The 25705-nt window shown below is 42.2% G+C and overlaps 1 protein-coding gene across 4 annotated transcripts in view; it reads left to right on the plus strand.

The window, feature by feature from the left end:
- Nucleotides 1-23938: 23938 nt before the first annotated feature.
- MLLT3 (MLLT3 super elongation complex subunit) overlaps nt 23939-25705 on the plus strand; it is a 138050-nt gene continuing 136283 nt past the window's right edge. For 3 of the 4 annotated variants that reach the window (XM_052778511.1, XM_052778513.1, XM_052778512.1), the window contains exons 1-2: nt 23939-24158; nt 24679-24859. In XM_052778511.1, coding sequence (XP_052634471.1) covers nt 24147-24158; nt 24679-24859 — 193 coding nt within the window. In that variant the 5' untranslated portion in view covers nt 23939-24146. The remainder of the gene's footprint in view (nt 24159-24678; nt 24860-25705) is intronic. The other variant, XM_052778514.1, reaches the window with a different exon arrangement.

Genomic DNA, 25705 nt, shown 5'->3' on the forward strand with positions numbered 1-25705 from the left:
TAGCCTTTATTACTAAATTTAAGGCTTATTTAAAATGCATTAAACTTCTAGATGCAGCTGCTTTTACTGCAAACAGTAGTCAGCTATGAAGGGCCATCACTCTACACACACAGAGCTTCCATAGACTTAAACAGAAGTTCCACATGAGGGTAGAATTGAGCAAAATGTCCCTGATTTGTATCCTCAAAGCCTGTTGAAATTAATGGGAGTTGAAATTGCTTAACACTTGCCAGGAAGTGCTCTGCAATTCACAGGATTAGGCTTGAAAGGCCTTATGGAACCTTATCCTGAAGCAGTTCACAGATAAAAACTCCCTTTGTATTAGTGCAAGCAAGATAGGCTGCCTGTAACTCTCCAGCACTTGCCCTGCTGAAGGGTAAGGTAGAAAGTTTGAGACACACCCCTGGCAAAGACTAATTGCTGTCACTGTCGGAGCATTTCAGTTTCCCATTGATTGTAGTGAGTGGCAGAGAGCACCAAAACATTAGAGAGCTATTAAACCCTAAAGATGCCAAATGCTTCTCTAAAAAAAGAAAGAAAACCCAAATTGCCTTTTCTTGCCCGTTATTTTACCTGATTTAGCTCCCTTGGCTTAACCAATATGAATAAAAATACATGCATTTATGATTTTTGTTTTTAGTTTAGACATGGCTATAAAGTGAATGCCAAATGACATTATTTCATCCCTTCCTTTTGGTTAGTTGCTCCAGTAAAATCTAATAAATCCTCAAGGTAGTTACACTTAAGTGTAGGAGCATATGTCATGGTCTTGTGGGCAAAGAAGTGGTATTTCTTAGTTTCTAATTCCCCTTTCATGCTCACCAGGGTTTTTTCTTCATCCATCCAGTCATTATTTGATCTTACTTGAGAGCTGACTGAAAATGACCACCTACAACTGAACTACTAATACGGAGTTTTTCTGGGATTTATTATATTAAAGATCCAGTTTTTGTAGCTGAAGCAAAATAACTGGTTGTACTAGAGGTGAAGGCTGCTTAGGACCATTAGTACATTTTATGTTGAGCTTGCTACGTTTCCGGACACATGACCTCTCCTACATTTCTGGATGAGGTAACTGTTTTCCTTCTGTTTTTGTTAAGGGTGGCTGTAAGGTGCTGCTGCATTGATGAAGGGCTTGACTGGTCACGTAGAGCTAGAGCCAGTAGAGTACTTCTTGCTGGTGGACTTCAGACCATTAATGAAGCAAATCTGGGGCAAAATTCAGACTGAGTACTTTTCTTTGTAGATTTCAGTAAAAGTAATTAAGTAGCTGTGTTGTATGCTAACATAATGATTATTTTACACTGAGGTAATAGTGCTAAATGTTTGTTTGAGGGTTCATGGATTGTATATCCAGATTGAATGACAAGACAGGGAAACTGGCCTTCACATGCAGACACTTTGCATGCCGGGTAAAATGTGTTCGGATTTGTAAACATTGTATTTGACACTTTGGCTCACCCACACATGTGGCCAGATGGAAGTGGTTGGAGGCAGCAGCTTGTTTACCTTGAGTTGTCCAGCCCTCTCCAGTTGTAGAGTGTCTGGTGGCTGGTTCATACACTCACCCATTGGGTCCTGCCACAACATCCTATCTCCATTTACTAGATGCTGAGATGTTCTCTACAATACAGTTCTGCACCACTTACTGTGTGCAGACCCCCACCTTTCTTGTTGCGGTTAGGGTCTCCCACACCTGCAGCTCCTTTAGTTAACAACAGGAGAGAGAAGCTTCTATTTTGCATAGACTGATTTAAATATGACAAAAAATAGATAAAGTCCAAACCCTTTTGGAATGAATACATGTAAATTGAAAATAATGTTCAGATATCCAGTGTTGTATAGTTTCTGTTTGCTAGGAGACCAGCAGGGTATCTGTGACTTTACGGTAAGAAAAAAATTTTTAAAACCCCTAGAATCAGACCCCAAGATCCTGAGCACTGTTACCTGAATGGAGCTGAGAGTATTTCGCAGTTCAGAGGGAACAGCTAAATCGGTTGAAAGAAGGCTTTACGTACAACCAGAGAGCAGCCAGAGCAGAGTCCCGCAGCACCTGCACAAGAAGAGCTGAAGAGGCTGGTGAGGTGGCCGGGCTCAGCCACCACCCAGCAGCCCCAGGGCAGCAGTCTCTGGTGATGAGGAGTGCCTGGGACCCAGCCAGAAAGTCCAGCCTGCAGGTTAGGTTCTGGACCAGTGAGGTACGAGGCCAGGCATACGCTTGGCTGCCCTGTAGCTCAGGAAGGCCCTAGCTGAGGGCTGTGCTTAAGTGCAGCTCCTGAGCAAAGTGGTGAGACCCCCCCAGTTCTCACTCAGCTTGTTCCTAGCAGTTGGAGCCCGCAGTGGGGCTTGAGTGCAGACCGTCTAACCCCTGAGGAGGGGGGGAAGGACCCAGCTTGTTCTACGTGGAGCTGTAAAACTCTCATTGGCTTCGGAAGCCCATGGTGCCATCTCTGAAGAGCTTGGTCCCAAAGAATGTACTTGTCATCTTGTAGGCCGTGTTTTAGATGTCCTAATACTGAAGCAATCTTGCACAGGTCATTCTGCTATTAATTTCAATAAATGTCTTTAAGTAGTTGCTCAGACTTGCTGATTAATAATTACACAAAGCTGTCACACTGATCTTCAGCTGCTGCAAATAAAGGTACTCCAGAAGCCTGTGGAAAATCTGTATCTTTCTCTATAACCTTAGAAATGCATTTGTGTATCATGTCAGGAGAACTATTATGTACGATCCGACAGAAAAGAGCTGGGACTCTACCCATGTATTATATTCTGTTTTGTCATGGTTTAATCGCAGCCAGCAACTAAGCACCACGCAGCCGCTCACTCACTTCCCCCCCACCCAGTGGGATGGGGGAGAAAATCAGGAAAAGAAGTAAAACCCGTGGGTTGAGACAAGAACGGTTTAATAGAACAGAAAAGAAGAAATTAATAATGATAATGATAACACTAATAAAATGACAGCATTAATAATAAAAGAATTGGAATATACAAATGATGCACAGTGCAATTGCTCACCACCCGCCGCCGATCAATGTCCAGCTAGTCCCCGAGCAGCAATCCCCCTGCCCCCACTCCCCCCAGTTTATACACTAGATGTGACATCACATGGTATGGAATACCCTGTTGGCCAGTTTGGGTCAGGTGCCCTGGCTGTGTCCTGTGCCAACTTCTTGTGCCCCTCCAGCTTTCTTGCTGGCTGGGCTTGAGAAGCTGAAAAATCCTTGACATTAGACTAAACACTACTGAGCAACAACTGAAAACATCAGTGTGTCATCAACATTCTTCTCATACTAACTCAAAACATAGCACTGTACCAGCTAATAGTGTTACATTTTAAAAGAAATCAAATCTGATTACAGCTAAAATCTTAGGAATATAAAGTTATAGTGTGTGACTATAGTAGATAAAGAACTTAAAGAATGTGTAGTACTGTACTTTTAGCTGATTATCGTTGGCTTATATTTTCTTTTAAGAAGCCAAGAAGATTTGGTTCTTGGAAACTCCCTACCTTTCCCATCTTGATAACTGAAAGACCAATCATTGAAAAGGTTAGATTTCAAAAGAGAACATAGTATACATTTTTATGCAAACTAATATAGATAGTGATGAGAATCATACTGCGCAGAATCAGCTAAAAGAGGTCAAGAAGCGGACAAGTGAGGAAGACTATGAAAGACCACCAGAGGGCTTCTGAAGACCACCAGAGACCTTTGCTGCGCCTGCCTGAAGAGACATATACATATGCTAATGATTTACTGGAAAGTTGATGATTATGTATAACATTTCCCAGAAACTTAATGAATATGTATAACAGGTGTGTATTTAACTGTATCGTTAGACAAGACAGGTGCACACGATAGGTGGAGCGATCCCCCGTGTGCCCAGCGCTGCAATAAAGGAGTGCCTGCTTCTTAACTTCTCATTGCTGTTAAGGAGTTTTATTCCGGATTTCGGCAACAGTTTTGGCGACCCAGATGGGACCTTGCGAGTGAGACTGGACGAGATCGAGTGGTGATCGAACTCCAGCCGGCACCGAGGGATTCTCGGGGGGAACCATCGCTCTTGACTCGCAAAGCTCCTCGCAACGTTCCCTGGAGAAAGGGTAAGGCACATCTTCTCTGGAATCTGTTCGGATAGCCTGCCCGTAAGGCGCGGCGAAAGCTTCGCAGGGTTGGGGCTCAGAGGGTACCCATCTGTGGAGAAGCCTAGGTGTCTGCCCGTAAGTCATAAGCGAAAGCTATTGCTGGGTTGGACATCTGTGTATCTGGGACAATTGTCATTTGCATTTATTTGATATTTGATATTTGGTATTTGATATTTGATATTTGATATTTGATATTTGGTTATTAATATTTGGAACTTTGATAATTGATATTTGGTGTATTTGGTAATTGATATATAAGCATAATGGCATTAGCCAAATTATTTAAGAGTAAGAGTATGGGAAATATAACCACTGATGAAAAGATACCAAAAACATCACCATTGGGATGTTTATTGGCACATTGGAGTGAATTACATGATGATTTACGTAAGAGTCAAATGATTGAATATTGTAATCATTGGTGGCCTTTGTATGTTTTGGAAGATCAGGAAAAATGGCCAACGAATGGAACTTTAAGTTATAATACTATATTACAGTTAATGTTATTTTGTAGGAGAGAGGGTAAATGGAGTAAAGTGCCATATGTGGATCTGTTCTTTTATTTGAGGCAGAAAACGGATTGGCAAAAAAAAAAAATACAAGTTAATTAGTCGAGACAATTTAGTGATAACATTAACTTCAGAAAATAAGAAAACTAAGAGTTGTTGTTCAGCTTGTGATATTAGAAAGAGATACATTAAATGTACGGTACCAAAAGAAGATTAAATGGAACTAGAATTAGAAATAACCCCACCAAGGGAGGAGCAGGATCTCTCTCCCTCACATTCACGGGAAAGGAGTATTGAGTCAGGGAGAATAATTTATTGGATAGTACTGAAAAACAGATGGTAATAAAACTGGAAAAACACAAGCAGAGGCAACACTTATGAATGAAATGCTCTCTGGAACTTTGGAACAGAGTTTTCCTTCGGGAGATCCCCAGTGGGATCCAAATGACCCCGTACACAGGAGAAGGTTAACTCGATATCAAAAATAGGTATTGTATGAAATAAAGCATGCAATGCCGAAAGCTTTGAATTGGTCTAAATTATATGAAATAAAGCAAGATAAAAATGAATCTCCCTCTGTGTTTTTGGAAAGATTGAAGGAAACCGCTAGAAAATATACTGATTTGAAATTGGAGACAGAAGCAGAACAACAATTGGCTTCGATTTTTATGAGGCAGTCAGCACCTGATATAAGGCAAAAAGTCCAAAAATTGGAGGGAGAGGACTCAAGAAATTTAAATAAAATGTTAGAAACAGCATGGAAAGTCTATAATAATTAAGAGAAGGAAGAAAAAACAAAGAAAAGAAAAAAAAAAGAAAAAAAAAAGATTAGAGACAGTAGATTAATAGCTGTCTTAACAGGGAATGCAGCAAGAGGAGGAGGATGAGCTCGGGGAAGAGGAAGTTTTAGAAACTTTGGTAACCGGGAACCTAATGCACCTCTTGGAATGAATCAGTGTGCATACTGTAAGGAGGATGGACATTGGAAAAGGGATTACCCTAAAAGGCAAATAAGTCAGCAAGAGGCTGCAAAAATGATGAGTTTAAATGAATGAAGGGGACCGGAGGGGAACCCAGCTGAACCTCTGGTTACAATTAAGCTGGGAAATGATAAAGTTGAATTTTTAGTTGATACAGGAGCAGTATATTCTGTTTTGAATACTTATAAAGGGAAATTGGGAAATAAAACAGCGAACATAATTGGAGTGACTGGGAAACAGGAAAATAGACCATTCTTTCAACCCCTTGATTTAAAATTTGGAAATAAAGCAATTACACATGAATTTTGTATGTACCAGAATGTCCGATACCCCTGTTGGGTCGAGATTTGTTATCCAAATTGAATGCACAGATAGCTTTTGAGGGAGGAGAAATTCTTTTAAAGATACCAGAATCAAAGACAGGAGAAATATTGATGATACAAGAGAAGGTTAAGATTCAGGAGATGCCACAAGAAGTTGATGATGCTGTGATCCCTACAGTTTGGAACACAGAGATACCTGGAAAATCTAAAATGGCACAGCCTGTAAAAATAGAACTGAAGGAAAATGTGAAACCAGTGAGATTAAAACAGTATCCAGTTAAACCTGAGGCTAGATTGGGAATCAAGAAATTAATTGATAAATTTTTGGAATATGGAATCTTAGAGGAGTGTGAATCTGAATATAATACTCCAATTTTACCAGTGAAAAAGCCATCAGGAGAATATAGATTAGTACAGGATCTGAGGGCAATAAATCAGATAGTGAAAGACATACATCCTGTAGTGGCCAATCCATATACACTTTTAACAGCTCTAGGGGAGAATCACCAGTGGTTTACAGTGCTTGATTTAAAAGATGCTTTCTTTTGTATACCCCTGGAAGAAGGAAGTCGAAAATTATTTGCTTTCGAGTGGGAAAATCCAAAAACAGGACGAAAAACACAATTGACATGGACAAGATTGCCACAAGGATTCAAGAACAGTCCAACAATTTTTGGGAGCCAATTAGCAAAAGAACTTGAGATGTGGAAACGAGATGGTCCCAAACCTGGGCATTTGCTCCTACAGTATGTAGACGACATATTGATAACAACAGAGGAGAGACCAGCGTGTATAAAGGTAACAATTGATCTTTTAAACTTTTTGGGGTTAAGCGGATACAAAGTCTCTAGAACTAAGGCCCAGATAGCAAAACAGACTGTGATATATCTGGGTTTTGAAATCTCACAAGGGCAAAGACAGTTGGGAACAGACCGCAAAGAAGCAATTTACAGTATCCTGGAGCCGAGAAATACCCACGAATTGAGAACCTTCTTGGGAATGACTGGGTGGTGTTGGCTGTGGATAATGAACTATGGTCTGTTGGCTAAACCTTTATATGAAGCTCTTAAAGGTCCACCATTTGAATGGGGTCCAGATCAGCAGAGAGCTTTCAAGAATCTAAAACAGGCCCTGATGACAGCACCAGCCCTGGGACTTCCGGATCTGACTAAAGACTTCCAGTTATTTGTACATGAGAAACAACACCTTGCACTGGGAGTGCTGACTCAGAAGATGGGAAGTTGGAAGCGACCGGTTGGATACTTTTCCAAACAATTGGACTTTGTAAGTAAAGGCTGGCCTGCTTGTTTGAGAGCAGTAGCAGCCACTGTGATGATAATACAGGAGGCCCGAAAATTGACTTTGGGAAGGATGATGGTGGTATATGTACCACATATGGTGATATCAGTGTTAGAGCAAAAGGGGGGCCATTGGCTCTCCCCAAGCAGAATGATGAAATATCAGGTAATTTTGATGGAGCAAGATGATGTACTTTTGAAAACCACTAATTTGACTAATCCTGCAGTCTTTTTGAGTTCTATACAGGAAGAAGGACAACTGGAACATGATTGCCTGACTACCATTGAGTATGTATATTCCAGTCGAGAGGATCTGAAGGATGTACCTATGGACAATCCAGACTGGGAATTATACACAGATGGTAGCAGCTTTGTTGAAAATGGAATCCGCTATGCAGGATATGCGGTAACAACTGAAAAATCAGTTATAGAAGCCAATGCTTTGCCAAACATAGCTTCAGCTCAGAAGAGGGAATTAGTGGCTTTGACAAGGGCTCTAGAATTGAGTGAAGAAAAGAAAGTGAATATTGGACTGATTCGAAATATGCATTTGGTGTGGTCCATGTCCATGGGATTTTATGGAAGGAAAGAGGATTATTATCCTCTCAGGGGTCCAACATTAAATATAAAGAGGAGATTTTACATTTACTACAAGCAGTTCGGAAACCAACTGCAGTAGCAATCATGCACTGTAAAGCACATCAATCAGGGAATACAAAAGAGATTGTAGGGAACAGATTAGCAGATAAATCAGCTAGGGAAGCAGCCAAAAGGAATGCCCTACAAATGGCATTAATTCCTACAAAAACTATTGCAATACCAAAGGAAAAACCTAAATATTCAGAGGAGGATGAGAAATTGGGGAGACTATTAAATACAAGGAAAAATTTGGAAGGATGGTGGGTGACATCAAAAGGACAAGTAGTAATTCCACCATTTGTAATGAGGGAAATAATACAGACAAAACATAAGGAATGTCATTGGGGAGCAGAAGCATTAATAACTCTTTTGAAAAGGCAAGTAATATCAGTAAAAATGCTAAAAATAGCTAAAATGACAACTGCAAAATGTGAGATATGTTTAAAGAATAATCCATTTGTAAAAAGGAAAGTTCAAATAGGAATGTTGAAATCAGGAATGGAACCAGGGGATTACTGGCAAATAGATTTTTCGGAGTTACCTCGACAGAATGGGTATCGATACATTCTAGTGGGGGTTGATACTTTTACAGGATGGCCGGAAGCCTTTCCCAGTCAAACTAATCAAGCAAAGGAAGTCATTAAATGGTTATTACAAGAGATTATCCCGAGATTTGAGGTACCTATTGGAATCTCGTCTGACAGAGGTTCCCATTTTGTTGCAGAAGTGGTCCAGGGTGTTAGTAGAATTTTAGGAATTACATGGGACTTACACACACCTTGGAGACCACAATCTAGTGAGAAAGTGGAAAGAATGAATCAAACATTGAAAAGACAAATTAGTAAATATGTCAGGAAACTAATTTGAAATGGCCTCAGGCCCTCCCACTGGCCCTTTTACGAATTCAGGTTCAGCCAAAGAGTGGGACATTAATCAGTCTCTATGAACTATTATATGGTAAACCTTATGAATCTCCTGAGCCAAATTTGAACATACATTTAAAAGGAAAGCAAGATGTGTATAACTATCTGCTCTCTTTAGGAAAAACTCTAATTGCGCTTCGGAGTGCAATTGTTTGGAACAGACCTTTATCTTTGGAAAATCCAGTACATGATTTCCAGCCAGGTGATTATGTCTATGTGAAGACATGGACTTCTGAACCTCTTCAGGAACGCTGGAAAGGACCCTTCCAAATATTGTTGACCACCTTCACCGCTGTCAAGATTGTGGAGTCAGATGCATGGATTCATTATACTCGAGTAAAGAAAACACTAACAGGGAACTGGAAGGCTAAAGAAACTGATCCTTTAAAATTGAAAATTTATAAATAGTTGGCATGTTGTTTATTGAATTATGAGTCACTTAATTAGGCTGATAACACTTTTTTGTATCTCACCCCTAATTTGTAGCCAAAGAAATACAGAATGGCCATGGTCCCAAGCTATTGTTCAGTATACTCAGAGTATAGGATGGTATCCCAAAGGTCGTTTCCCAAGCTTAGCCACTGTAGTAATGCATGATTCTGAAGTGTACCACCCATTTGAATGGGGGGAATGGGACAGAAAAGACTGGGTCCGTGTCTTGACTGGAACAGTTGGAGAACAAATCCAAGTAGGATGCAGAAAAGTGGAAGGATCTCTTTATGAGAAAGCCTCTTCAATTACCATCTCTGGAAATTTATTGGACCCAAGTTCCAACATCACTACGAAACTCTGTCCTACTATAGAATGGAGATGTAACAAACAGGATTCTCTCATTATGTGTTGCCGTCAAAAGAATGTTGGTAACTACTCCCTAGACCCAAGTACCAGCAATGTTGAAATTACCAAATCCTGTGTTAAGGAACAAGGAGATTGTTGGTACAATTTCACTTTGACCAAACCAGTCTATGTGGTGTGCAATTGGCGATCTAATCCACTGATAGGAGAACTATCAGGCCTAACATTTAAATTCAAAATGAATGCTGTAACTAGACCTCTAGTGATGCTTGTTGCAGTAGTCACGCACGATGACATAGATACCCTCTTCCCGCTAACTGACAAAGATGAAGTTATACCCTCTTTTACGGTGATACAAGGAGATAACGTCACAATAAGATGTAGACTGATCACTGAATCTCACATTGAATCCACAAAAAGTTATGAGATTGGACCATATGGCCCTACTTTGTTGTGTAAAAATCAAAATCTAGACTGTTGGTTAAATTTGACTGCTGTACAATATTCTTATAAAGTCATGTGTGGTAAAAATAATACTAAATACTGAGGAGGATTTAAAATAGATGTTGCAATACCTACTACCCAACCAATTGTTGTACTTAACCCAAAAATCTTTGAAATTGGACCATATGTAATCAGAAATACAGGCCTACAACAAATGTTGCTTAACCCGGCATGGTCTCTCAAACGGGTTGAACTGTCGATGCAGAACAATGTTTCAGACATTCAGCCAGCTTGCTCACCTTTCCTAAAGACTTCTTACGAGGGATGGACAACCAGGCTACAAAAACGAACTCTTTCCATGAGAAGAACACGGAGAGACCTAACCGGTGTTTTGGGAACAGGATTGGGAGTTCTAAATAACATCGACTCAGAAGTAATAATGAACAAGCTGACTATTTCAATTAGTGATTTAGCTAAATTACAACAACTTTTACGATCCTCGTTATTGGCTTTGGGGACCAACCAGTGGCTGTTATCCAATATATTACCAAAATGGGAAGAGGTAAATGTAAGGGACCACGAATTGATTACTGATGCACTTGGGGTGGTCCAAAATAACCTCTCTTTGGCTCTCAGTTGTATCCAGGCTCAAATATGGATGCAGTCGGTAGCCGCCTCAATTATAAGAGAAAGTGAAGAAGGCATTCTCCATACTGAAATTCGGAAAATAATTTAGGACAGTGCCACTGATTTTGAGAAGGAACTCCAATCCTGGTGGAACCTGGTAAACTTTACTTATGATCCCGTTACAAACACAGCTACAACTTTTGTACTTACTATATATAATGCTACCATATACCCAATTTATCCCATTATTGCATTAGGGTTAAACCACAACGGAACTATACTCTATCCTTTTGAACATAGAGTATGGGCCCGAAAGGTGAATGAAAAATGACAAACTGTTAATTTGGAATCTTGCATTGTACGGGAACAACAAGGATTTGTTTGTGAAGGTAATGCAATTGAGGCACAAGATATTTGTTTAGATACTGAACAAAATATTTGCCATTTTGAGATTCATCCTAATGAAAACCCTGAAACAGTACTTATACATATTGGCAAAGGCTGTGTATGTTTGAGGACTGTTTGTGACTTTTTATCTGTAGACTAGGTAGTTGTAGAGACTAAAAATCATTCAAATTATTGTGTTTGCAATTTTACTAAGATTGTTGGATGTGACTTTTCCTATTCGGCCCCGGTCACGTCTCACCAACTTTTGCAATCTAACTACATGTTGATTCATGAATTACTACCTATACCCATCGGAATGAATCTCGCTTTAGTAAAACAGTTACTACAACACAAGGATTTAGTTGAGATTTTGGAAAAAATTAGGGAAAATGGACAGAAAACCTTAATAACTGTTTATAACAATGTGAAATAAATACATCGAGTTTTTGAAAGAGTGCAAAAAGATGCAGAACATAAATGGTGGGACACACTTTTCGGATGGTCACCTACTGCTACAGGCATCCTGAACAAGTTGTGTCACCCCATCGTGGTTCTTTTGATATTGGTTTTGATCAGTTTGACTCTGTCAGCAATATTATATATCCTAACCTGGAGAATGATGAATCGGTTAACACGTTTGACTCGTGAAACTTCTTTCAATCATATGATCGTCCAAGCTGTTGCAAGACAACAAAATAGACAAATAATCCCAGAGCCTCCTCCAACATATGGTAAGTGATCAGTAAAATTATAGTGAAAGTATTGAAATGATTTTCAAAACTTTCAAAAGGGGGAAATGTTACATTTTAAAAGAAATCAAATCTGATTACAGCTAAAATCTTAGGAATATAAAGTTATAGTGTGTGACTATAGTAGATAAAGAACTTAAAGAATGTGTAGTACTGTACTTTTAGCTGATTATCGTTGGCGAAGATTTGGTTCTTGGAAACTCCCTACCTTTCCCATCTTGATAACTGAAAGACCAATCATTGAAAAGGTTAGATTTCAAAAGAGAACATAGTATACATTTTTATGCAAACTAATATAGATAGTGATGAGAATCATACTGCGCAGAATCAGCTAAAAGAGGTCAAGAAGCGGACAAGTGAGGAAGACTATGAAAGACCACCAGAGACCTTTGCTGCGCCTGCCTGAAGAGACATATACATATGCTAATGATTTACTGGAAAGTTGATGATTATGTATAACATTTCCCAGAAACTTAATGAATATGTATAACAGGTGTGTATTTAACTGTATCGTTAGACAAGACAGGTGCACACGATAGGTGGAGCGATCCCCCGTGTGCCCAGCGCTGCAATAAAGGAGTGCCTGCTTCTTAACTTCTCATTGCTGTTAAGGAGTTTTATTCCGGATTTCGGCAACAATAGGGAGACAATTAACTCTATCCCAGCTGAAACCAGGACATGTTTATATCAGGTCCCTCCAATATGTGGGATCAAAAGCACAGTTATGGTTCATAACTAAGATGGGGAAGTAATATTTAATGCTAAATTTCAGAGCACTGTTCAGATACTAATTCCAATATTTTTATCCCATTTCACAGGTAGGAAACTTGAAGAGAGGAGGGAAGAAGATTCGCCCATAGCTTCACAATGAAACTACAGCAAGATAAAGTGAAGGTCAAAGATTTGGGTAAGTTCCACATATGTTTGATCCTGCCTGTGTGCAGAGGGTTATACTAGATGACCTCCTGAGAGTCTTTCTATCCCTTCATTTCTATGATTCTATGATTAGCAGCATTTTCCTTTTGGGATATTTGGGTGTGGGAAGGGTGCAGAAATATGTGTATTTTTCACCAGGACATAATGTGTATACTCAATTTTCTCTGAAATTCACATTCAAAAACAAAAAATCGGCTTTGCTCCAATGAGTAATTTTGCAGTTATTGTGTGGCTAAGATGGAGTAGGCAAACTTGCAAGTATACTGACTTCCTAGTACATTTTCAGAAAAGGAGAGCACTGACTGGGTGATTCCCAATGACAACAAGAATTTTTAAGGTTGAATGGATATTCTTTGGTATTTTTCCAAATTATAGAAATAATTTCCAACTCTGTTTACTATTATCTAGACTGTATTCCATTAGCATGGTTTAAATTGATAGGTATAAAACCCCTGTGCATATATTAATGTGTCAGAAACTGGTATCTGTTACATTGCACTGCCAGACTCTAAGGTTTGTGATCTGCAGCATGACACCTAGTTGGACACCAGCCACTAGTGGGGTACACCAGGGGCTGACACTGGGGTTAGTAGTGCCTAAAGTCTTCAAGAGTGATTCAGATAACCTGAATTACAGTCTCAAAGAGGATTTCTTGAAACAGATTTTTAGAAACAATATTTAATATCTTTCTAGAAACCAAGAATTCTACTTTGAAGTAAGAATAGATGTTTCATATGCGTACTTACTCAAACATAGATTTAGAATCTCATTGGTGTTTTTATAAAATGGTATGATCAATGTAACAAAATAACATGTCTTCCAGATACTCGTTTGTTCTCTGTGGTGATAAATAATTATGAAAAGTCTTTATTTGAACATCAGAATCCAAGTGGGAAATTCAAACTCAGTAAGTGACTTTAAAAAACCTATTACAGCTTTAAACTGTCAAGTGTTTTGAATATACTTCTGCAAATCCTTGAGGCCACCTCGCTGTCTACTTTTATATTCCCATCAGTTTATGAAGTCCCCTAAAGCTGTTATTTTGAAATTATATTTCATATTATGGCAACACCTTCATCAGTAATGATCTTCAAGATTCTGCATTCAAAATAAAATATTGCCAGCTGCAGCAAAGCAAGCCATGAGACTGGGATACAAGTGACTTCAAAACAACAAACTGCATTCTACTTTCACTTACACAGTACAGCACAGCAAAACCTGAGGGCAATTCAAGGAATGCAATTAAGGATGTGATTTAGATTGTTTTATGCCTCAGCTTCACTTTTGAAACATAAAAGTGCCTATTTAAAAAAGAAAAATGGTTTTCTACTTTAGCACATTTCATGCTGCATGAGATTAAAATTACTGTCTTCATGATCCACTTGCATAAATGCCTGGTAGTCACCTGGTAACCTTCAATTCTTGGATAGCTCATCTCAGAGCAATATGCCTGTACAATTCTGCCAATTGCAACTGTACAGGTATGTCAGAGAGGAGGACTGTATTGTGTCTCCCAGTGTAGGCATATCAATTATCGGAATCCTGCTCTGTGATTCTTTTCCAAGAGCAGCAGAAACTAGTCAGTTTCTGTGGCCAAGGGTGAAGCAATTTTTGAGTATTAGGGAAAAAAAGCTTATTTTACAAAATATGTAAAGAATGGCCTTTGTTCCTGTGTGCTTGAAAAGCTCTGTTATCTGCATTAGTTTTATGGGTAGCTTCCAATGTGGGGTAGAGGACAATACTTGGAATTCCTATGATAAGAACAAGCCCCTGGGTCAGGTTTTTTTTTAGCAAAGACAGAAAAGTGACGTAGATCTTCAGATGCAGACTTCTTGGGTGCTGTGCTACCACTTTTATTCTTCCATGCAGTCAGAGTTAGGAACCATAGAGAAGACGAGAATGTGGGTGACAGGGAAGCATGGATCAGTGGCAGGGATTAAGGTCTCCTTAATCCTTCCAGTTAATTCATCCTTGCTGACAGACCAACTTTCTATTTAGGACTTTTTTTTTTTTTTTGGCACAAACACAAGCCTATTAGACTCTACATTTATTTAAATAGACATTAGTTAATGTCGTAAACCTGTGAGAAGACTGCTCAGGAGTAATTTAAAATAGATGAGCATTCCAGTCATTGCCGTTGAGGTTAATAAGACTACTCATTTGTTTAGATTTACTCACTGTGTGTTTGCAAGACAAGTCTTTAATTTTAATGTCACTGAAGTCCATTGGATTTCACCTGAACCATCAATGCAAAAATTAAAACTAATAGCTGGCGTGAGCCTTTTTTGGCAAGTTCTGCAAGTACTTATACTTCTTTTCACATAGGCAATGCTAGCGATACAAAAGGGACCAGCAGTATGAGGGAAGACTAATGACATGAGTGAATTCACTGTTGAAAAAATATTCAGTGAAACATACTATTTTTTCTTACTGCTTAAGGTCCTTTTGCATTTCTGTCTTTTGCCTCGTAATTTATTTTTAATTTTTGCTCTCTTTCCTTCTTATATTTTTTTACTGCCAGTTACATTCTTCAGGGATCTTTTAGAGCTGTGTTTCCAATGGCTTATGTTTTCTGGGCTCACTGGGGTTAAATTTCCTTTGGTTCTATTTGAGACTGCATTCTGGAACCCTCAAGATTTTAATCTCATTATTAACGCAATCACTTTTATTGAAATTATTTCCAGTGTCTGCAGTCAGATCAATTATAGCTGTTTAAACACTTCTTTGACCCAAACTTTCCATCTTTTGTTGGCCCTACAAGGTGTTTGTGAAACTTACTCCCACTGAAGAGATGCTTTTAGAACAAGCAGATTTTGACCCCTGTGCCTTAAGACCTGGACTGTGAAAGCAAATTTTTTATGATCCAAGTACTCCCCCAAAAGACTTGCAGGCTTCCTGGCATCCATTTTCATAGGAGGTGGTGCCCCTTCTTATCTTAGTCTCAAGGATTTCCTTGAGATGGGGATGCAAGGGCAGAACAGTGATGAATGATGCACTGGGAAACTATTGCTCTTTTTCTAAATTTGGGTATATGTGTGTATATATAGTATATATGTCTTACACACACATATATTTGTGTGTATTTGCAATTTGAAGCAGATAAAATTGATAGTTTTGATCAGTTTAAAATATGTTGTATGGGAAACATAAATGGGGAATGGGTAAAAAAGAGGCAGCAGAGCATTGAAAGGTGGAAATTGCAGTAGATCGGGACACCATGTTTTGTGCATCTGTATCTTTTGGAGAGCTGGGGAGTTTTATTTGAAATTGTAAATATATGGAAAAGTATCTGGAATTAATGTCATATGGTGATGGAAAGTATTCTGATAGGAAATTCATTGTGCACTGAGGGATGCCTACCATTAGGAGAAGTGTAAACGGAGTGCAGCTGCTCTACTACTAAAATCTATAGAATTCAGTGGACCACACAGAGCTTATATGGAAGGGCTTAGGAAATCTGCATGGCAAGTCAGAATATGCAGACTGCAGCTCCACTTGTCCTCCTCCAGCAGCTGGCAAATCATTTCTACCCATCTTAATTCTGCTTTCCTCCTCTCTGTGCCTTCATAAAAATTACCCCCGTCTTCCTTGCAATGATTACTAGTGATTACTAGCTGGCTCCCAAACATCTGTATGTTCAGCAATCTTGCTTTACAACTTTCTCTTGTATAAAAGTAGCTATTTCTCATTCATATGATTTCTGTTTTGATTTCTGAAATACACCTATCTAGCTCCTAAGGCCAGACTTCAGAAAACACATAAGTAATATATTCCTCAAGCTTTGCAATGTTCTTTCAAATTCCACGTTTGTCAAAGTACTTCTTATTAATTGTTGAGCTAGCTGTGAATTTCAGTCTCTCTGTTCTCCCATACTACCTTTGTTTACACATTTTTTTTCTATTTATTAATTTTTTTCCATTTTTTTCAGGGCCAAGCTTTGTCCTCACTGGGTTCAACTGCTTGCCCCACTTCATACCTTATTTTGTTGTCCTTGGTCAAGTAATTTAATCTCTTTTTGTTTCAATACCCCATCCATAAAGTCGGGCTAAAACTACTTTCTGAGTCACAGTGAGGTCGTAATCATGAGTTCATTAAAGATGAGAACTAAGATCCTATGGTTATATGAGTCCTTGTCACTGATAAAGAATTCTGCTTTTCCCCATGAATTTCTCACCAAGGTAATGCTAAGCCATTCCAGCTTCTCACTCACTTTCTAGTGGTACTGGGAATAAGGAAGATTTGGCCTGTTTATGGTTCTCACAACAGAAAGTGTGAAGGTAGTGTACTCAGCCTTTCTGATACTCCTGTAACCAAGCTACAGCATAAGACAAGTAGTCTATGACCAAGACATACTGGCCATCTTCTGCATGAATGCCTACCTTGGATAATGGTCAACTTACGTAACTAATACAGTGGCCAGCACAAGAACCTGATACAGAGTGAGGACAGTCACATAATTCCTCTACACTTTTTGGTTGATTTCCAGCGGGGAGATCTCCCATCAGGCCAAGAACTGAGAACACTGATTCAGTGAAGTTACTCCTTAATAGCTCCCTTCTGCATGTGATCAGACTCTGTCCTGGCTGTGGTTGCAGAAATCCAGAACAGGTTGTCTGCACTTGGTCATTACATGGGCCTAAACTGAGTACAGAATTTGATTGTGTTTCTTTGTCTGACATGAGTATTTCCTCTAGGAGCTACACCATTGTGAGGAAATAAACCCCAAAATACTTCCTTGTAGGTCTCTCAAGAAGAGTTTGCTCTCTGAACAGATTTCCTTATGTGTCCCTAGAGGCCTTTAAACTTTTTTTTTTTACCTTCTATACTATAATATTGTGCATAACCAAGACTCCCTTTTTGTATTTATCTTTTGTCATTACTACATCCCTCTGAGGTGGCTGGTGGTGAGGTATAAACTATTTTATATTGTTTTCTAAAACATGCACCCCTTGGTCTTAAAGATTTTTCCATTGACTAGGGGTTTAATATGTTACCAGCTAAAGCACTTATTTTCTATTTATTTGATTTGTGATTAGAAATGGACAAGCCAATAAAACCTCAAACCAAGCACGTACTTGGCCCAGGCTGCTTGGCATTTGTTCAGCCTATGTAGCTAACTCAAAAAAAAAGCCAATCCAGAGAGAGCATTTAGCTATTATTTCCTGGCAGCCAGAGTGGCATTACAAAGCAGCTTATACATATTCCTTGTCATATGTGTAAGATTAGCTGTAGGCTCTTTTTAAGTTTTGGCTCTGGTTCAGACCAGCATCTTAACATTGTAATCAAAGTATCTGGCTTGGATCATGAATGGGCTATGATTTTATATATTGTCTACATAAGGAAATTAATAGATCTCAAATACAGAGAAATTAAGACTGATGATATATTTAAAAGGCACCATGGTTTCCTTTATAGCAACTAATATTAGCTGTTTCAGCTAGTTGCTTTTTTGAAACATTTAAAAGTAAGGCCCATGTAAAGCCAGTCCATATATTTGGGACACAAAATTTGAACTTCAAATGGAAATTTAAAACAGCTGTATTTGAAACACTGAAGACAATTCATTGTGTCCAAGTGAGCTGGGAAACAGTCTCCTTTTTTGTGACATAAGATACCTGCCTTATGTAAGAAAACAATACAAAAAGGCAGCAATTCCTTTCAGCCGTGTGTGGAATCACCAGCAGCATAGCTATGAAATACGGCTCTTGTTATGTCAGCTGCAATGCTGCACTAACACAGCTACAGTGCTTCAAGAGTTAGCTGTATATTGAGCAGAAATGTTGACTCATGTTCCATCTAAGTCAGGGACCTGGGATCTGTGCATCACACCTTACAGCATGATGTAGGTATGTCTGAAGGTGTCCGAACATAGGGACTCGTGCCTACTGGGAAGCCCTACAGCTACATCAGTTATTTCAGCAGACATAAAATGCGCAAGCATTTTTAGCACTGCAGTAGCTGATTGCGTGGACCTTTAGGTAGCTAAATACCTTTAAGAACATGACCCAAATGTCTCTCATTTTCCAGCAGCTGTATAATTATTCCATGGTAAACCCTGTTTTAGCAGTACTGGATAGTACTACTGGAAGATTGCCTTCACCTTTATAACTCTGTAGTTCTTTGAGCCAGGGTCTTTGCACTTTCATACGCATGTAATTGCATCCATCTGCCATAATGAGATCCAAGAATGTTTATTTTAACTGTTAATCCAAAATGAAGAAAATAGTTGCACCAGTTTGGCACTTAACCAGCTCAAGGTCATTCTTTGATTCTGCTCCTGTCAGCCGAAGATTATATTTGGAGTTTGTGAAATTGTTAGGTTTTTAAATGGCTGTAATTGCATCACAACCCCTTCAGCTTGAATACAAATGCTATTTTTAATTTTTTTTGTTGTCTAAAAATCAAAATTGCTTCACAACTGACATATATTAAACAACTCCCTTTTCTTTTCCAAATTTGAGCCTGAATCTGCAGATGTTTCTAAGTAATCATTACTCGACTGAGTGGTCTCAGCTAAGTATTTAAAAAGACTATTAGAATGAATAAAGTTAGGTAATAGAAGCATTTCCACTGTTACACTGATGTGTGATATCGGAAAACAGCTTCTATTGATTCAGCCCTGTTCTAAGTCAAGAGGAAAATATTTTCATCCAAATACATAAGAAATAAAAATCAGCATAGAAGGACTCCAGAGGACCATCCATCTCCGTTCCTTCCTGTAGAATCCCACGTTAGGGAGATAAATAGGGAATGCGAGTCTGTGCCAGAAAACTCACCCATTTAAGGGATTCTGGAAAACAGAATTGTCTCACTGGTATCTGTTAAGAATAAATGAATTTTCCAGTTACTAACAGCCTTATTTCATCTTATTCTCAACCGTGACACAAGCTAGAACTATCAAAGAAAAAACATCTCCCTTCAGTGGAAGACTTTTTTTTTTCTCTCTTCTTTCCTGTTTCTTCTATGGATGAAAATTAAAAATCCAGCAAACCTCATCATACAGTGTAGCAGAGACTCTTTACTTCTTGGACACCTTGTCTCTTGCTAAACAGGTTCAGATATCACCAGGTGTATTAGAGCTACTATTAAAAGTCTAATAGCTACTCTGTTTGCCCACGCTGTTACCAAAACTTCTCTTTTGAAGTGGCCTGAGTATAAAAGCTGTTCTGCTCATCTACACTCTAATTCTGATAAAACAAAAATGCCAAAGACACCATAAAGTAACAGGACAACCATTACAGTGATGATAGTTTTGTGGCTTTCAGGAAAAATTCTCGAAGAATCAGAAGGGACCTTAGTTTTTCGACTTAGCAGGAACACAAGAGACACAGACTTTGTGGAGACAAAAGTGTTCTTCTCTCACTCATCTGATTAGTTCCCTTTTGCAGTGTGTACGTTTGATGCTTTCCTTTCTCAGAAATCAGCATATCAGGAGGAAAGAAAAAAATCAAATCTTATCTTTACAGCCTTCTGAGAAAAGCAGGGCAAATAAATAAATCTATTTATAGGTGTATCTATTATAAAAATAGGTCATGGTGGCTCTTAACTTGCAAGATAGCAATCATCTTTGCAGACCTTTAAGATGGAAGTACCTGCTTCCATCACTACCATGGATCCTAGCAAGTGAATGTACCGGCAGGGTCAGGCCCAGGGTGACTTCTCTCTAGCTACAGCTATGGATCATTTGTGTTGTTATACAAAGGACAAAATAAATTTAAACAAGCAGAAAGGCTCTAATTACATTAAGTAATAATGATGTCCAGAACAAACTTGGGAAGACTAATTCAAATCTTTGTGTAAGATGAAAAGCTGGAAGGAGGTGGATAACAGGCAGAAATATTCCAACTTAGAGTGATGCTTTTATTTTTGCATTTCTGCCTTGTTCCTACTGAGTCAAACAAAACTATGAGGTGACTCATACATAGAAATTGTCCATACTATTTTTTTCCATTCAAATTGAGTTGGAAAAAAGTGTTCTATCCTTATATGGTACCCCCATAACAGAACATAATTTATTACACATAAAGATGCTGTCCCCAACTTCTGCCCCAGAATAGGAAGCAAATATATTCTTTACAATGTCAAACTATTATGTAAATAAGGAAGGAAAACACAAATAGGCAGTCAAGATCTTTGAAGAGTTGTCCAGAAGTGTAGAGAGATGCTATAAAAGGATTTACTTTCTAGCTAGCAAGAAGTGTTGAAGATGGGATTTAATGTATAACAGCATTTTGAACAGCTGTGATTCCTAAATAAAATAATGCCTGTACCTGAATATTTCAGGGCAACATTCTTTAGTCCTCAAGTCTTAAAGTTGTGGGTACACTGAGTAAAAAAAGACTCTTAGGGCTGATACTGCAGTCACTGAACATGGAAATAATTCTGTAGACCTGTTTCAATAATGAATCTGTATCACATTTTTTCTGCTTTCTGCATAGTTGCTGTCAATAAGATGGTATGTTCAACACATTGAAAAAACTACGTATGTACGAGCTCAAGTACCCACTGAGATACGTCATTTTATCTGCCTGTATTTAAAAATCATATAATCTTTATGGGCTAAATTAAGGTTTGCTGGTTACTAATTTAAGTACATTTGTCTAATTGTTTAAAGGCAATAATAAGAAAGCAGAAATATGCATTGTAATTGTCATGAAACGTGTATCTGCCATGCTAAGAATGGAGTGGTAGCACCATTTTGATAGCAGAGAAGCACATCCTCCATTTCTTCACTGTGAATTTTATGCTCAGATTGGCAGTGTAACATGAAGTTGGAATGTAGGTGACGGGGCAGAAGAAAAGAAAAATAATCATGCCCAGTTACTGCTGTAAAATTGTCAGTGCTTCAAATTTGTTGTTGGAGTAAGAATTAAACAGTATTTCCAAGAGCTGCATTACTCAATAATGAAATTAAGTATGTGCCAATAATGAAAGGCAAAGTACTTTTAGTGTATATATTATTGTTTTTACTGGGAACATGTTACACACTCAACTCTGCACTAACGTGGAAGAGTACATTGTGATTAAGGACCAGAGTGTCTTCTGAATGGCAAAACCCCTCCTTGAGTCAAAGATGCTTAAGAGTCTGATTTCCAATGAAACCAAAGGGACCTAGACAGCTAAACGCTGTTGACAATCTATTCTCAGTGTCTATTCTATTCAATCTATTCTTCACAAGTCGCTTAAGTGACTAAACACTTGAGAAGAGCTGCTCAGCCACAGCAAAAATGGAACCTCTCTAGAAGAAATGCCAGGGATCCTCAGCCTGCAGATGCTCTGTTCAGGTGGGCCCTGACGCCAGGAAGCCCACTGCTATAAGTGCGGTAGTGGTCGAGCCTTGCTGTCTTTGCTCATGTGCATAATCCTTACTCTAGTAAATAGCGTCGGTATCTTTTTTTTTTATTTACCTTGCATGTGTGAAGTTTTAAAGTTACCAGAATCAGCTTTGATAGGTTTATGGACTCAGCAGGTGTTCTTACGTGTGCTGGCTAGCCCAACGCAAGGTTAGTAGAAGATACGTGAACTACTAGATCTGTGCATTGCAATTTTAAAACATGGCTATCCATATACTTGAGGGGCTAATGTTAGTAAATTTCAAGTCACATTGTAACTTGTGGAATTTTTACAAATCGCAGTCATCCTTTTGAGTCGTTAGTACTGATTTTACTAATGAAGGCTTACAGCATCTGTAAGAAAAACAAGATGCACCTCAGTAGTTGTGAAGGAACTGTTGAATTGTGCTAGAATTTCGATGAGGTGGGCTTCTCATTCCGAAGCGAAAAGAGAGGAGACGCGAACCGAGGGTGGCGGGAGGCTCCCGGGGAGGTCAAGCGAGGACATGGGCGCCAGGACTCGGCGCGCCACCTGGTGGCCAGGCCCTGGGGCGCCCGGGGAGGGCGTTCCGCCGGCGCCGGCGCCTCTTTCGGAAAGGGGTTGCTCTGCCCGTTGTCGGATCACGGACGCACGACTGCCATCAGGAAAATTTATCAAAAATGTGACTGTCGAACAGACAGAAGTAGCTTTCAGGGTGGCAAAAGTTGCCATAGGCATTTTTGGACAATTGTATGGCTGTCGGAAGATACTCTTCTCACGAGCGCCGGTACCGTGATCGAGGCGCGCACAGTAAATCACTTCCAGCTCCTCGCTGGCATATTCCTGTGGCGTGAATCAGCAGGTTGTCTCATACAGTGCGGAAGGGACACGCCAATTTTTGAGGTGGCGACCGTTGTTTTAAAAGAGTATCAGTCCGTTAATGGGGGAAATAGCAGTTAGTGCTACACATACGTGTTAAACAATCCCGAGTGTCATTTCCTGCCTGCTGCCCACCGTCACCTGTCATACCTGTGCAACTAGGGCATTCCCTTCGCGTCTCCCTCCCTTTGTTTTTGCAAGAGGACGTATGGGGGGGCTTTTCAGAAACGTTTGCTTGTGACGGGACACGAGACAGGGGCTACGGTTTGGGGGGGATGGTCCTTCTTCCAGCGTGCCTTTGGCACAGGGAGTCCTTTCACTGGCGATCTCCCACGGGCTGGGGCCGGCAGGTCCCAGCGGCGGAAGGCGACGGCCGGCCGGCTGCCCGGGCGGTCTCAGCGCGTCGCCGTTTCCCAGCCGTGAGGAGTCTACTCGCTCTCGCCGTTGCTGGCGGCGGATCCAAACCACCGCGATCCACCCCGCCGCCGGCAGTCGGGGATCCCGCCCGCCGGCGAGCCGGCGAGCGAGCGGCTTTGCGGGGGGGAGCGGGCCACGGCGCCGCGGCCGCCGGCGTGCGGAAGGGAGGGGAGGTGAGGGCGGCAGCCTGCCCCGCTGCACGCCGCTGGCTCGCCCTCTCCTCGCTCGGCGTCGGCCGAGAAGACCGCTACCCCGCTTCTCTTTTGTTCGCAGCTGTTCTTGCTGCGTTTCCCTTCCCGCTTCGGTGCGGCGGCGGCGCCGAGCTCCGCCCAGCCCGGAGAACCCTCCCCGTCCCGTCCCCTCGCAACCTGTTACTTTAAGGGTCGGCGGGGCGAGGCGGGGCGGGGCGGGGCCGGGCGGAGCGGCTCGCGGCTGCGCCGCCGCGCGCCATTGGCTGACCGCGCCGCCCCGGCGCCCGCCCCTCCGCCGCACACTGTTATGTCTGTGTCTCGGTGTCAGTCCGGTGGGTGGTGCGCATGCGCGGCGGGTGCTCGACCAGCCGGCGGGGGCTCGGTGTGTTGCGAGGGAGGGGAGGAGAGGAGAGAGGCAGAGGCAGACAGCGGGAGCGGCGAGGCAGAGGATGTCCGCCGGCCGTCCGCTCGCCGCTCCTTTGCACGCCCGCTGCCGCCGCCGCCGCTGCCGCCCCCTCCGCGTCTTCATGAATTAGCGCTGCGGGGCGGGGGACGGGCGCGAGCGCCCCAGCAGAACCGGCGCCCCAGGCATGGCCAGCTCGGTGAGTGCCGCGGACCCCCGCCTCGCGCTGCCCGGCGCTGCCGGGTGTTCGTCGCCGGGAAGGGCTTGGCGTGATGGGGACTTTCTCTTCGCGTGCGGCTTTCATTGCCTCCCGCTGCGTCCCCGTCGCTCCCGGCAGCGGCACGGAGCGGGCACGCACCCGGAGGGAGGCGGCGGGTGTCGCCTCAGCCGTGTTCCTGCCGCCGCACCGGGGACAGCGAGCGCGGAGGCGCCGGGCCGGGGGGGGGACGACGACGGTGCGTCCCTGACAGCGGCCCCCCGCAGGACGGCACCGCCGGCCGGCGGCCGCGCCTCCCCGCGCCCTCCCGGTGGCAGCGAGGGCTCTTTCACGCCCTCGCCCGCGGGGCCGATTTTCTCGTTGCAGGGCTTGCGGTACCGTTTTGTCCGTGTGCGTCCCCTCCGCCTGCGGTGGGGCCGATTCCCCCTCGGCCGCCCGCCCAGCCCCGCGTCCTCGGGCGCTCACCGGCCGCTCCCCGCCTCTCCCCCCCCCCCCCCCGCAGTGCGCCGTCCAGGTGAAGCTGGAGCTGGGGCACCGAGCCCAGGTCAGGAAGAAACCCACGGTGGAGGGCTTCACCCACGACTGGATGGTGTTTGTCAGAGGGCCCGAGCACAGCAACATTCAGCACTTTGTGGAGAAAGTCGTCTTCCACCTGCACGAGAGCTTCCCCAGACCGAAAAGAGGTAGGTAGGGCCCGCCGCGGACCGTCCCGACGGGACCGGCTTCCTGCCCCCGCCGGCGGCGGCCTCCCCGGCGCCGGGCGGCCGGGAGCGGGGTCTGCCGTCCCGGACGAGCGCTTCCCAGCCGCCTCCGAGCGGGCGCAGCTGACGGGTCCGTGCCGCTCTCGGTAGAGAGCAAAAGCCGCCGTCGGTGCGGTGGTGGGCTGCCGGTGGCCCTTCTCCCGCCCCGCTTGGGGCTGCCCGGGGTCGGGGGGGGGGGGGGGGGGGGCTCGGCTCCTTTCTGCCCCTGCCGCTCTCCCGCACTTGCGGCCGCCGGGGATCTCCGCTCGGCCGCCCGCGGTCGTGGCTCCCGGGCCGGTGGTGGGTGCGGGTCCCAGCTCCTCCCGGTCTCTCGCTTGTCGGTGCCATAGGGCTGGCCTCTGTCTCGGGGTAGGTCTGCACTGGAGGTTTTTGCCCACTTGTTGCCTTCTTCTGGCTGGCGTTGCTTTCTCCCCGTGTACTAAATGTCTGACTGGGACAGGTATGCCTGGAAACTTGTTCCTGCTCTGATCTTGGTACTTGGCGTTTGGACGCCCCCAACGCTTTGCTTTCTGGTTAGTTCTCTAGTTCACCGTCAGGACTTCAACCTTGCCTTAGTAGGTGAAAACTTCTCGAAAGGTGCATATGTGTGGTGCATAGGTACCTGCATAAGTTGGGCAGGGAGAGGTGTAAGAAGCCTTTTGTTTTCACATCCCATTCCTCAGCCCTTACTGTCCTGACTATTGTAGTTGGATTAGTAGAGGTAACAGTACAAATAAAAGAAGTGAGCAGGCTTATTTGTCTATGCAGGCACAATGGTTAGTAGTTACC

This window comes from Harpia harpyja, chromosome Z, assembly GCF_026419915.1.
Source record: "Harpia harpyja isolate bHarHar1 chromosome Z, bHarHar1 primary haplotype, whole genome shotgun sequence".
Taxonomy (NCBI): domain Eukaryota; kingdom Metazoa; phylum Chordata; class Aves; order Accipitriformes; family Accipitridae; genus Harpia; species Harpia harpyja.